Source organism: Osmia lignaria, chromosome 14 (assembly GCF_051020975.1).
Source record: "Osmia lignaria lignaria isolate PbOS001 chromosome 14, iyOsmLign1, whole genome shotgun sequence".
Taxonomy (NCBI): Eukaryota; Metazoa; Arthropoda; class Insecta; order Hymenoptera; family Megachilidae; genus Osmia; species Osmia lignaria.
The window spans coordinates 5,754,045-5,769,208 of record NC_135045.1 but is presented as its reverse complement, the minus strand read 5'-3'; the positions used below and the strand labels follow the sequence as shown (position 1 = coordinate 5,769,208).

General features: G+C 32.8%; 1 protein-coding gene across 1 annotated transcript in view; it reads left to right on the top strand.

Annotated features, from left to right (window-relative positions):
- Window positions 1-1,194: 1,194 nt before the first annotated feature.
- LOC117607272 (neurotrimin) overlaps window positions 1,195-15,164 on the top strand; it is a 99,367-nt gene continuing 85,397 nt past the window's right edge. Inside the window, exon 1 of the mRNA XM_076691984.1 lies at window positions 1,195-1,399. Coding sequence (XP_076548099.1) covers window positions 1,276-1,399 — 124 coding nt within the window. The 5' untranslated portion in view covers window positions 1,195-1,275. The remainder of the gene's footprint in view (window positions 1,400-15,164) is intronic.

Here is a 15,164-nt window from a genome sequence, read left to right as displayed (position 1 = left end):
ATATTCCAAATATTACACGAAATACTTCAAATGTAGGTTAGTAAATATTCTTCCTGTTTGTTGGGATTAGTTAATAAACAAACTTGTGTTTGTGGTTGATGATTGATCATTAGTAGTGTATAAAAGACTCGACATGGATGAAGCAATATTGGAATGGTGAACGCAGGTCAATTTAAACTAGAGTACTAAATTTAAATTACAATCTTGAAATGCTCCTTCAAGCTGCTTACTTACTGCTTCAAATTCAAAGACAGGAGACACTCTGAATAAACAGAGAGTGACAAAGGGAGAGGATAATGGCAACAATAAATATGTAGATTTGTATTTATAACGCGACGGAGGTTAATTAATTAAAATTTTAAAAAAGTTATTATCGATTGTACTTTTGCATTTTATTTTAACTATTTGCATTTAATATCAATTCTATGCATTATATTTCCATTTTTAACAAAACAGTACATTGTGTAAACGAGGGAACATTAAAAAGTAAAATTACAGTTACAGATACAATACACATTAAAAACAAAGTTACGTGTTTCATATCATTCAAAAAGTGAATTTTATTGCGTTCAGGCTGGCACAAATTTCAATGCAGGAAACTGCATTGATTACAATATTACCTTTAATTACAGAATACAAATGAACGTCATTGTACGAGCGATATTTCCGTTTCGAATATTGATTTTAGCAAAAATATTTCTAGTATTAACTTAGGACTGATTCTGGCCAAATATCAAGAGAGAAGGGTCTCAGAATATCTTGGATATGTTTTTCTTGTTGCTGGCCAGAGAAAAATACTATATTTGTTATGAAGTAAATTTTATTTTACTGTGAGTTATCAAGAAATTATTCCAGCTCTAGCAGTATCATTCCGATACATTTGGCAAAATTGTGATACATCAAAAGCAGAGCAAAGAACATTCTACAGGTGCTATTATCGGTTAGCAAGGAAGCACAGCGTTGCCTTCGACTCAGCTAGATATACCGATAATTAATCATCACCTATTGATAAGAGATAAGTGAGCGGGATTAAAAGGGATAGTGGTGTGAGAGATAGGGTGAAGCTCAAAGTTAGAAACCCTACAACGCAAGTGCGCATGCGCGTGGCGGGAAAAGCGCAGGAGTGGGGAGAGCCGGGTAGTAAGAAAGCTGCGGCAAGGCGGCGAAGAGTCGTGGTGGGGGAAGGGAGTGCGACACGCTGTAGGGATACGCGAAGCGCGATCCCTCAGTCGGAATGCCGCTCGCGTACTATCTACTTGTCTGTTCGGTAGTGTGATGATCAGTGAACGTGTGATGCGTGTTTTGGAGAGCATCGAGAGCCGTTCCCGGTTCTTAATGATGGTTCTGCTGCTCTCGACGTATACTGCAACTGTTTGGACGGATAATTCCACCGGTTCCGGTGAGTGAGTACCTGTTAGCTATTAGTATCGTGATGCGCGCCAATTCGACTTATCCTAACCTTAACCTATTGAACAGTTCAACGCGGTTTCTTTTTCCTTTTTATTTTAAACTTGTTGTTTGGGGGAACAAATGCAGACACAGACAAGTGTGATTTTAATAATGGTCTTTGAAAATGTGATTTCAAAATTATGGATTACAATTATAATATTTGTAATTCTTTCGAAACGGGTGTTGTGTGCTATATACAAATTCAAATTTTTACCATGAGATGAGATTACTATTAAACAGTGTTAAAAAAAGGATTTAAAAAATAATATTAAGAATAATAACAAAGAATTTTTAATAAATGTGAATGCTAATATCATTAGTTTTGGAGTTATAAGACATATTCAAGTGTGTGTAAGTTGGTTTGAATGGGGGACATATTGAAGATAGATAAAGGCAGGGTTTATGTTTGTTTACTTTTTCCTTTTAAGTCTTCTGTTTCAAATTGTACGTAGTTCTGTTTACGTTATCAGTATGTTTATGTATTCTGTTATCATTTAATACAGTTCATTATTTTATTATAAGCTCATAATTGTAAACATCTCGTAATTCTACAAGCAATGATATTTGAATCCACGTTTGTTAAAACCTTTCTTTGTTCCAAATTGAGTACTATATGCTATTGAAGTGTGGTGTCAATTTATCTCAGCATACCCCATAATGTTCCGATAATGCCGTACTTCATTTTTAAATCTGAAAATATCAGAGCGGACGAAATTGCGCGCGTGAACAAATTTTAACGATTTCGGAGTTAACGAAGATACAAATATCACATTTGATTTAATCTCCATTATTGTTCGATAAATCATCGTACTTACCGAAGGAATTATAAAGTGGTAATAATATATTTCTAAATAAATGACTATACGTGCGTATAAAATACATCTTAAACATTCTACGATTTTATTAATAAATGTAAACAATAATGTCGGAACTATTAAAATTTCCAGTGTAAATTCATGCATCAAATTTTTTCGTTCTGTAGTTTGTTTTAGGAAAAATTGCACACAGTGATTTCAATGCTTATTAATTCTACTTTTCGGTTTACTTACTCGGTAACTGTTTCAGTAAATATTAATTTATTTATTAAAGCACTACTATTTTTGCAATGCTCTTTTTATTAAATTTCTACGGATGCTGTCTAGTAAATTTAATAAATAATAATTTCAATTTAATTCTACATATACATATGTTACGAGTTACATATGATAACTTCTTAAGTTAAAAATGATGGAAAACTGAATTTATTATTTATTGTGTGGTATAAGAAAAATAAACTAAAAGTCAATGAATCTAGTCTACAAGAGTAAAAATTTTGCATTCTTTTCTAATAGCATCAGATTAGAGAAAACGCTATGTGCAAATTGAACGATTTATTTGAATTATATTTACCAGTAAGTAGCATTACATTTCCGTTAATGATACTTACAGGACATTTATGTTCAATTTTAATTGTGTGGTTATTATTATAACTGTTGGAAGTTATTTTGTGTACCTAGCTTGGCGTGCGTTGCACGAATTGCTTTAGGTAGAAACAGAGTTTCACGCTGTTATCGGCAAATACAATCAGGCGCGTTTTCGAAATTTTTGCCAGTGTTGCCTATATTGTTCACAGAAATTTCAATATACAATAAATCGAATCCTACAAGAAAATTTAACTAACTATCATAACTTGATCATTTTTTCTTCTGCTCCAATATTTATTTCTGTGTTTGTAAATTTAGATATTTTTAACAATTTGTATTAAATTAAATTCCTAATTACACGCATGGTAACAATATTAAAGTCTTCAGACATACATAACAGATGATTGTCATTCAAGCCCTACGAAATGATTATCCAAGGTTACTGTACAACACAATGGTCCGTCTTTTTATTCGTTAAAACTGAATTGTTTTAACCACCGAATGAGTTTAAAAGCAATTCCAGTTGCGCGAAATTGCTCACTAGTTTTCTGGTAACAATCAGTTTCGCACAATTTTATGCACTTAGAGTGTTTCACTTGATTATTTGAAATCCGAGTTTGATGCGAAATAATTACTAAAACAGTTTAACTGAACATGTACATAGGAGTTTATTAAACGATCTCTCGTGTTTTTTATACCTATAATGAATCAACTGAATGATATATAAATTAAATGAGTACATTCTTGCTCGAAAGTTGAAAACTGACCAATGTGATTACTGGAAATATTTGAATAAATATTTCGTTATCAATTTTATGGTTTCCATGGAAATACAGTAAACTCTCGTTATATTGCCACGTGAGTGATTCGATCTTCACACTACTAGCGCCGGATTTTCAATCGTATGCTTCTGTCTCCCCTTCTCCTCTAAATGAGAGGTTGTTTGAAAAATTGTCCACTTTTATAACCCTGTCCGCGACAACCCTATCATAGGAGTATTGTAATATAAAATTTAATCACAATATTATAAAAATGTAATATGGAATTATGTGAGGATGTAATTGAAAAGTTTTGCATACTAAATACACTGATAAAGAGACGTTGATGCTCGTCCAATTCCGAGAACGAACCACGAATCTCTGGACCTAAAGTACTAGAAGAAAATGGAAATAAGCTTAAGGAGATCCGTGAATCTGTCAGCCCGACAATAATATTGTCAAGTGGAGATGCAAAGGATTTCCATCCACATCTTCTCTAACAATAAACTACGGCCAATTCGTAGACTTTAAATCAAGAATTGTGCTTTCATAAAGAAAGAATGATACCCGGTAAAATTCTGCGAATGTAGTTCTGAAGCTATCTCAAGATAAGAATTTCTTAAATTTTATGGATCTCTGTTTCTCGTTAACAAGTTGCATGCACTTTCGTTGAAAAATATTCGGTTTACCATCGAATCGTTACTTACAAACCTCTTTCAGATAAAATTCTTTGTGGGTATATATTCGCGTTTTAACAATAGTGAATGTAACATATCATCACGTTACTTTCTGCCATAAGACGAAATGGATACTTCCTCTAGTTCACTACCAATTTCCATGGTTTTTAAAAAATTTAGGATTTTCTTTCTTGAGAATACAATGAATAAAAATGTCAAACTTTCTGGAGTACAACATTGTGGTACTTTTATATTATCAATTTAAGTCAAAATTTGAAGTCTGACATTTGGTATGCAACAAACTGACAGTATTGAATTTTTCAAAAGCTAAATATAGTAAAGGGAAATGGTTTTCGAATTCATATTCTACAAGCAGAAGAGATATTGCTTAGGTGTTGCATACTGAACAAACAAAATCGAACATGCAAACAAGTTACAATATAAATATTTGAAGAAAATTTATTTAATGTGAATCTATTAATTAGTAATGGACACTTTCTACGAGTGCATGGCTTCCTAAGCGATTTCTTGCGAGGAAAAACTCGACTAGACTATGGGGATTCATAAATAGATTATTCTGTTATAAAAGTTAAATAAGTAAAAGTTAAATTAACTCTAAATCCACCACGTTTCCCGTGGATTTAACTCGGAATCACACTTTGGGGTTGAAGTTGCTTCTCTTTCACAAAGTGTAAATAACATGAAGCAAGTTTAGTAGCTTCAGAAAAATTTCGGTCCAAACTGTACACGACTTACGACTCATGAAATATTTTGCTGTTTTTTAACTTAAAAATTTATTTTTGAATTACCAGTATCAGATTGTTTATGCAAACGATTATTTCTTAATTTGCATAAAGAATTAATTTAGTTCCTTGTACCTTGACTTTTTCAAGTTAAAATTTCCTCCGTCTTTTGGTAGCAGGCTGCTACTCAAAATTAAGAGAGGGATTTATTGAACCATTAACAGATAACTGGTCATAGTATTCGCCAGTAATTTACAGCAACATTTAATTTAATTAAATTAAATAAAATTAAAATTAACACTCCAGATTCGCTGTTCATTCGAGACAGTCCAGTTAATAACACAAAAGCTACGGGCCAATACAAATTTAATTTAACTTAGTAATCACCGGATTAAAACGCTGGTTTAAAAAATGAAAAAATAAAAGAAATTAGATTAATAATTCAATAGAGTATTTATATTGGAAGATTCGATTGAAGAATTAATTTTGAATATTGTTAAGAATTAATATCGTTTTGCTCCAAATTAAACATGCATTTATTACTCCAGTGATCAAAGTGTCAAAGATATATGCAATACATGCATGCAGATTCAACATGCAGTTTACTGTCGCTTCGTATAATTTACTTCTCTTTAGGTAATACAGAAAGAATCGAATGATATGTAACTTGTGCATACAATACATGCTTTCTTTGTGTCTGACCGAAGAAAATACGTGTTGATTTACAGCCAGCGTTTACCTTAAAATCGTTCTTTTCTTACCAAAGATAAATCGACACGATTTGTAATATACTGGATGTCCTATAGTAGCTAGTAAACAGAAGTATAGGGACAACTTGTAAATTTGGAAGAAAGTTTATTAATATAAAGTTTAATACAAAACGACATGAAATTAAGTAATTAATGTTTAGCAGGTCATAAATTACAATATTGAGATTTCTAAAATATTCTTAGATGATTTTCATTTCTTTAAATGAAATTCAATAGATATTTCTTGTAGATTTTTATCTATTGAAGTCGAATTCGCAAAGTAGTTTTCCTTAATATCCCTAGCTTTTGAGAAATTTAATTTTGAAAAAAATAAGGAATAAGAATTTTTAATTTTTAAAACTGTTACCTAATTCATCAAGAAAATTTTAGAGTACTCTCCGTATTCACAATAAATTTTGCTTGGTACAACACATTTACTGTTTTACCAAAGAGATAGTGTTGGACACTCTTGCTGCATGTTTCGTAGCAATCGATCGAATAGTTAAATACCGGAAACCGTTTCGATGTTTATATTTAGCTAAAAGAATACAGAATTAGTATTCATAGTACACAGGAACGAAGATTCGAATAGAATTCTTTATTTGAAGGGAACATCATTAGACAAAGTAAAAAGTATATTTTCTGTTCACCAAGTTCTGATTTTGATTCTGATTAATTATCCGTCCGTTGGTGGAAGGTTCGACCATTAGGCGCATAGTGGGCCTGGATCAATTCTGACCCCCTCCCCCATAAGGAAGAGTATCCAGGATAGGGGCTGTTCATGTTATCGTTCAAAGTTTCAACTAACTTTATAACAAATATTTCCATTTTTTTTTTAATACTATTATTTAAAAATAGTATATCTTCCGAGAAACTTGCCATGTGCAAGAGAAGAATAAATATGAGTGATAATAACGCAATCATTAGTAAACTTCAAAATTCGGCTAAATCATGGAACAGAAAAGAAAATCGAGGTTAAATCGGTACCCTAAACACTGCGCCCCGCTACTTTATAATAGCTGTATAAGCCGCGCGATATGGTATTAAACGGATGACAACGAAATTATTTGGCTGGTAGTTATTCATCGCGTGGTACAAACCCATTTGCGGTGAAACGACGCACGATATACATACTAGAAACCTGTATACGAAATGAGAGGGGTAGTCAGTCTGATTCAGCTATCACCTATTTCACAAATTTCAGTTGTTATGGAGTATTATCAATCGAAATCTATGACGAATAAATTCGGATTGCTCATATTGATCATCGAATTTTCACTGTTCTCGAAATTAACTCAAATGATCCGTACGGTTCAATTTTTCACCAAAGGATTAAGAATTATTAAGGCATCTATTAACGAGTCTATAAATAAAATGTGATGAATAAATTATTCTTAATTAAATTGAAATTTCCTTACTTTTCTGTGATTTCTGTTTACGTCTAATATTGATATTTATAAAATAATCTTCTTTCATGTAAAAATATAATTATTTAATATTCGAGCCATATATATCGTGATTTGAGCAAGTTATCAGGGACCTTAATGTAAGTTACGAAATCTTGTTACGTTGTAGATGAAAATATCAGAGGGTAATTGCAAACTTTCGGTTGGCAGTGTGCACAAAGTTGATTTTAGCAAATGTCGTAACGTTAGCCAAAGCTGCAATTGAAACATTTTCATGATAATCCTCTTAGTCGGTTCTAGATTAAGCTCGAACACACCTCACAGCGGTACTTCAGCCTGCTGTCAAATGCAAATACCACGTGTTCTCTCGCGCTAACGTAGCATTGCTCTGTAGCTAGACAGGAATACAATTACACTTGTGACATAGCAATCTTTCATAACATCATTAAATTTATCGTCTTTCTTTATCGACTTCAATTTATAAATCTCTATTCAATCTAGCAATGAAAACAGAAGTCACGACATAATATTAATTCATTGTATAAATATACATATATATTCAAGCCACTGGTAATATTTAGTTTTGAAGTTCTCAAGTTGAAGTAAGTTAGACTACTTTTTGTTCAGAAATATTTGACACGCGAGAATTTTCGACCGACTTAAATCCTAATAACTTAATTGCAGCATAGTTATTGTCTGAGTACATTTATTATTAAAATAAAAATGAATATCTTTATATCAGTATCATAATTAATAGAAGTTTCTCAATTAATTTGTCTCACATTCAGCTGATTTTTTTTTACAAGCGTATAAATAATAATACATTGTAAATCCCAAAAGAACAGCAGAATTAAAGCTAATTTCATTAAGAATGCTGCCTCACATTCGAAATGACTTAATACCATTTTTCATACTATTCTACCTAAAAAACAGTAAGAACAGTTTAGGCAAATTTTCTGTCGCAGTTTTAAAAATTAAGCTTCGAGACTACCGCTTTAAAACGAAGTGAGATTTTAACACCTTGAGCGAATTTTTATTTTCCTCGTCAGGGCACTCTATGAACGAGATTCGACATTTTTCTTTTTCAACATCGTCACGAATCTTTTTCTACTGAAAGTACAAAAATTTTCGAGTGCGCGGCGTACAGTTTGCTGCTGTTGCGTTGATAAAGCCCCTCCGGTAAAATTGTGCAGGTGGACCGAGCGGAAAAGACTTGAAAAACGGTTTCGGAGTAAAAAACAGGAGTGACACCGAGCGTACTTAATAACTTCAATTGTGAATCTCTTTTTCGTTAGTCACTATTAAGTTTTATAATTTGTATTCGATTTTTTCTGCTGCATCTATTTTATTCCTATTTACCACATACGTTTTCTGATTGAAAAAAATGAAACATTTTTGGAAATATTCAAATCACATTAAATTATTTATTGTAATTTAATATAAGTTAATCTGAAAAACTGGAAATATTAGGTGTACAAATTGATTCTGTGGCTCTCCTTTTGTTTTAGCTAAAGATTTATTTTCAAAAAGTCGTGGTAACTTCAATTATTGGAGTAATTTTCACTGTTACCATATTCTTGTACCACTTTTCAAATACATAGAAGCGCGGGAAGATATTCAAATACAAAATGATAATTAAGAAAGTGTAGTACTGGAGGCACCGAATTAATTTGTACAAATAAATAAGAACAACTGTTAACTACACTAAAGGGAACTGGATATTTATTTCAAATTCATTTAATTAATTTCGAAGAACACCATCAAAATCACTAAATTATAAAGTTTCTTCGATAAATTAGTGTGCTACGCGACCTATCTACATATCCCGGAATACAATAATTAGAGAAAGGCTGTCGCGATGATGTTTCTGTTACGAAAATTGTTCACAGATATCGGCATCCTGCTTGTTATATAACGATAAACCGTGAGCTACGAAACCGTCAATTAGAAATTAATTCCAAAACATCCATTAAACAAGCCTGTTCAACTAAAGCAACGCTCGTTCCATACGTTGCTCCATATCGGTTACAAACTTTGCAACAGGTATAACGAGACGTGATCAATGTATCCAGGGTATGTGGCAGGTCAGCTTTACTTCGCTTCACTGGAATTGTGAACTCCGTCACCACACCGACTATAACATGCAATTCATTAGTAATGAAGCCTGTCCGATAAAAGCAACTTAATTAATAGTCGACGATGAAATCAATGAAAAGCGAAATGATACGATGAACTTAACAAATCAATAATTACCGAGATTTAAAGATATAAGATTACAGGAGGTCATAATCGGCCTGGTAGTGTAGAAATTTTCATGGCTTCTACCCTCATCTTCTCTAGAAACCATCTTTCTGACATTATTTCAAAGAGAGCGTTTGCCATCTCCACCATCTTAAGTTGTGGATCTCACAACTTTACCCTCTGATTAGACACGGGCCCTGACCCACCAGGAATACTACAATTGAAACTTCCTGATGGGACGGTCCTCTGTCAGTCTTCGTCATTTTGTAACATAACATCCCCCTGTGCCTTTCGCTTCCAAAGTCTCTTTATAAACCTGTCGCATGTAGGTCTTGACTATGTCCGTCTATTCTTCTAGAATGGCACAATATGTTGCTCAATTGAAATTCCACTCTGCAGTGTTTGCAATTAAAAGTCTGCCAGACATAGTCCTTTTACTCCTTAATCCTGCTTATCTTACTGTCCTTTAAAAGAAGGCAAAAGAGTAGTGATTCAAGTGATAGTTTAAAATCCTTAGGCAATAGTTGCGTTATTTGAGGATAAACTATATAGATTTGTTAGTTCAGTATAGTTTTTCTACCCAATCAGCTCGTACCCCTGCAAATCAACTAGCAAGTTGCTATTGCATGCATACCGCGTGTTAACTCTGAAATGAGTTCGATGCGAGAGAGCAAAGTCAAATAGGTATGGTTGCGGCTACCCCTACGGTTCAGTTGAGTGAGAAAGAAGGGACGGTAGTCGAATGTGGCTCTCGAGCCCCCACTTGGTCACACCTGATTTACAGAATTATTAACACGTTCATAGTTCCGTGATTCATATATGGGTTAGTGTACTCCTTACTCATGCGTCTCCTAATTAAGGGTGGTATTGATTACCAACAAGTTATCAGTAACTTATTGACGCTTAATGATACGTCGATAATAACGACTCATTGAAGGTACCAAAACATGTAAGCAAACTTTAATCCATACTATATCCTTTACAAAATGGTTTGTAATACTAAGAGGCATTTAAAATGTTTTATTTTATGTATATATTTATTTTGTATTATTTTAATTTGAACAAGCATTTGTATATAATGTCAGCAAGCATTGAAGTAATTAGAAACATTAAAGTAATTATAGAGGCATAAATTTCGAGTACACTTCTAGCATCTTTAATTAGCATTCATAATTTTAATCAGGCTGTTTGCGAATTCTGGCTGCAATCTATCACGAAAGTTGTAAATTACTTTAAACGCGGAAAATTTAATTTGAACGGTATAGAAATAAAAAAGAGCAACACGGGTGTTGAATTCGATTCCAGGAAAAAATTCCTTTAGTGAACTAAAATGTGTGTTTGCTCATAGTTGTATGTAAACTTAAGTTTCTTTCAGACAGGATTATTTGGTGTAAACGTGAGGAGCGGGTATTAAACTCAGGGAATTTCATTTCTTCTCTAATAAACTTCATGGAAGTTCATGTTCCTTTTTTTTTTTATTCGGTCTACTTTCTTTTCCTTCTCAGAATACGTAACATGCAATCAATCACGTTTTCATTTATATTTTAATTAAATTTCTCAGAATTATCCAATATTATATGGAAAACAAAAACGTTTTGATCCTTTATAAAACACTATATTTTAATTAGCGTTTCGCAACGTTTAATTTTTCAAACAATAGGTTTTACATAACGTGAGGTCTTTTACAATCCTACAAAGCTTCATTAAAATCAGATTTTTCGAGTTGGAAGACTTTCCCTCTGACAATAATTTCAATGCCAATGAAAATAAAAGTTTACGCTTACCAGAATCAAAAATAACGAATCAGATTATAATTATAGAATCTTAAGAAGTTTAATGATTTTATTAAAGAATTATTTATTCGTCGTGTGTTTTTTCACATACGAAACATCCATACATTCCAGTGGTCTTATGACATATTTCCAGATTTCTTTTCTTCTAAAGTCTATAATCTAGACAGATTATCCGTAAAACCGCTTATAGAAACGAGTTTGTCTTCCTATTAGTTTGGATTATCGACGTTTTACTGTAATTCCTGTAAGGTGATAGTCTACTTGGTCTTAAAATATGATTTATCGCACGGTAGATTATGTTCTCGTATATCATACTCACAGTCAGAATTGTATCAGCTATTATGTTTAAGTGGATGCTATTATTTTTGGCTGTAAATGTTTCTTACCCACTCTTCTTTACTTATCAATAAATGATTATTGCGATCATCATATAAATAATTTAAATTGAAAAATTAAATTATCTTCTAACAATCACAGTATGATTTACCCAGGAGATTAAAATTATTTTCCACATTTCGCAGTTATGGCGATTCAAATACACGCACTTACTTTGAACTTTCGAACAATTTTGGGGTTATAAAGCAGAAGGTTAGTTTCTAGTTGGATTGTCACTTGTCAAATTAATATCGGGTTGTAGAGATATTCCCCGCGTTCACCGGCAGAGGAACATCTGCAATAACTTTCTCACAAGTTCTCCCTCAACCATCCATCCGTATATACATCTACGAAGCGAAGCAATTATTTTGTCTATCTGGAATATTTCCGTTAATTATAATGATATGGAAAGATGTACCGTGCAGAAATGAGAAGATTGTTAGCGAACAGGTACACAGAGGTAAAACGAGTACTGTGCTCGCCATCGCCTCATTCCACCTTTGATGTTACCAAAATTGTACAACATGTTGATATATTAATAGGATCACTATATTCGTGGGTGATAAATTTCAAATATTGAGGTACTAACAATAAGATACCTACTCCATTGATTAATAATTCTCGAATGGCGGATCGTGAAGAGAGACTTTTCTTAAACTTTACACTAGTCAAAATTTGTTATACTAATAAATTATTATAGAAATATTTAGAAACTCGAAGATATGAAAAAAAAAAATGGATAGTAGTGTATACTAATAAATTATTATAGAAATTTTTAGGACCCCGCGATTCTGCTTTCCATGAGTTTGGCATTCTAAGTATTAGAGTAAATTGGTGAAAAAGTAAATAACGAGATTTTCAGCACAAGAATAACATCAGTTTCGCGTGAAAGATTAAGGAAACGCTCGAGTCGTTGTCAAAATACTAGAGCAGCCAAGTGACAGAGAACGACACCGGAAGTAGGAACGACGGTGAATCGTCGTAACGTTTCAAGTTACAGCACAGCAGAAAGAATCGAGATCGACACAGTGAAGAACTTTCGGCCAAGAAAACGTATAAAGAAGTTTCGAAGAGGGAAACTCGAACGTATCGTATCGAGGGTTCATGGTACGTTTTAATAGAAGTAGGCGAAAACGCGCGCGAGAAACTCTTGGAAAAATCAAGTAAAAAGTAACAACACCAGAGAGAGTAACAGGAAAACACTGTAGCTAACTCATAAATGATATCTTTGAAGACTCGCACTGGCGACGTCGTTAAAATGATATAACAATATACAATTATTATTAAATCTTTTTTCTCCAAATTTTATACTTATATTGTTATGAATGTTGCAAACAATTATTTCTTTTCACACGGTAGTATTTTATTTCATATATTATATGTGGCATAATACGAAATGTATCGTGACATAAATTATTCCTATGGAAATCGAATAATAATTCATGAGAATTAAACTTTTTAACAATATGAAATAATTGTTAATATGAAATGTTGGTCATATACTGAAATTGACGGAAACGAGATTTAATATGGTACGGATCGCTTCTTATATACCTAATAAAAAGCAGAGTGAAATGTCTTTGTTCGAGATAGTACAGGATGACGTTAAATCGACAGATTCACTTTTTCTATTACGTTTCTCGATTACTTTAGCGTGGGGGAACATGTCACACGGAATTTCTATTAGCACGCTTCATCGAGCTTAAATATGAAGGATTTTCTTCAGATGAACTATCCTGGAAAAGGAATAAAAGGAAAAAGTACTGGCATTGGCTCATGTCAGTTCTTTTATTGTATTTCTTCATGTGGAATACTGTCCAATGGCAGTTCAAAAACATCAGTTTATTATTAGTCTGGATATTACGATGGACGAAATGGTAATAAAGCTAAATAATTATATTGCTTTTTCAAATTCCAGATATTATTTTAGTAAAACATATTGAATCTCTAATTATTAATATAATTACCTCAATTTATTACCTTAATTATAATTTGCTTATTACGTTATTGAAATCATTACCTTATCACGTTATTACATTATTACCCTGTATTATTAATATTAGAGCTCTTGCTTTAACCCCTTCGCGTATGATTTTTTCGATAGTTGCGTCAGTCAGAGCTAATTATTTATTGCTTCAATTTTAAGATAAATAAGGAAAAATGAAATATCACGTATATATAGCATTCGACGATTCTTGACTAAACAAATTATAATTAGAATTAAACTCAAAATTCAACCATATTAAAAGTGCCAACCAAATTTAATACATTTGAACCTGGTATCTCAAAGTAATTGCTTGAATTAATTTAACAATAATGCTATTCAAAATAATATTTTTCTAGTATCTTTTTTTACTTATTGACAAATATCTAATTTGCGGTGGCAGTCACAGATGACCCTCGTGGCATTCAACGTGTTAGCCATACAGGGCTTCGCGTTCCTCCTCTTCTTGGCTGACCACCTACGGCTCCGGTGTCTTAATGCTACTTATCTGGCTGCAAACGATCCCTAACGCTACCCAGTTATGCGCCTGACCGTCTGCATTTCCACGTTCCGAATTTTTTCATTTGTACCATTCTTCTTATTCTCTCCTACTCATTTTAGAACATACTGTTGATGTATTGTTTGTCTGGTCACCTATTGATCCCACTGTACCTGTCTGACTACACAAGCCCTACTGTACTTGTCTGATTACATACAGACCACATGATATTATGCCTCTCCGGCTTCATACATAATAACTACGGTGACAGTTCCATTATACAGAAAACACTTCGATGCAATTAATCTAGAAATTTGTACCCAGTTATGTTACAAACCTTAAAGGCACACGACTACTTACAAGGAAAATTTAGTAACTAAAAATTCAAAAGGTGGAGGGGTAAAGAATTTCGGGAAAAGTAGATATAATTTTAAAAGAAAATTACAATTATTCGAAAGGAAAATCGGATAAATATCATATATATCTACATATATTTCAAATGTGCTTATACACCCACGGTTAGCTTCCACGAAAGTGGAAATACAGCTAGAACGTGGATAATTGTTATACCCAATATTACGCTGCGCATAATTACTGTTTCCATATCTGCTATCACGAGCAAAGCCATTATTGTCATTGTTACCGCGCGCGTTATAAAGGTCACTGTTAACGCTATTATATTAAGGTCTTCTAAACCTATTCACGGACGATGTCGCATAGATTTATGTATACACATGTCCCCACGCTTTGCTTGCAATTCCTGCTTGAACATCTGTCTCTGTCATCGGCTACCATAAAATTTGTCTTGCTGAAATACGATTGTTTAAGGTACTAATATATTTTTGATATAATATCAAACGGAATTTATAGTCCCTTCTGTATTTCGCTGTTATCGCTGTAATTCATTGTTGTCTGCTATAATAGTAGTAATAATTCACAGAACAGTTATCGATTTAATCTAGTTCTAATTATAAAACCTATAGTACGGATTATTAAAAAATGCTAGCTGCTAAAATGCCAAAATTTTGTGCAAGCCAGAGTCAGAAATTGCAGAAGACACGAAAACGAAAAGAAGCTTTAATTATTG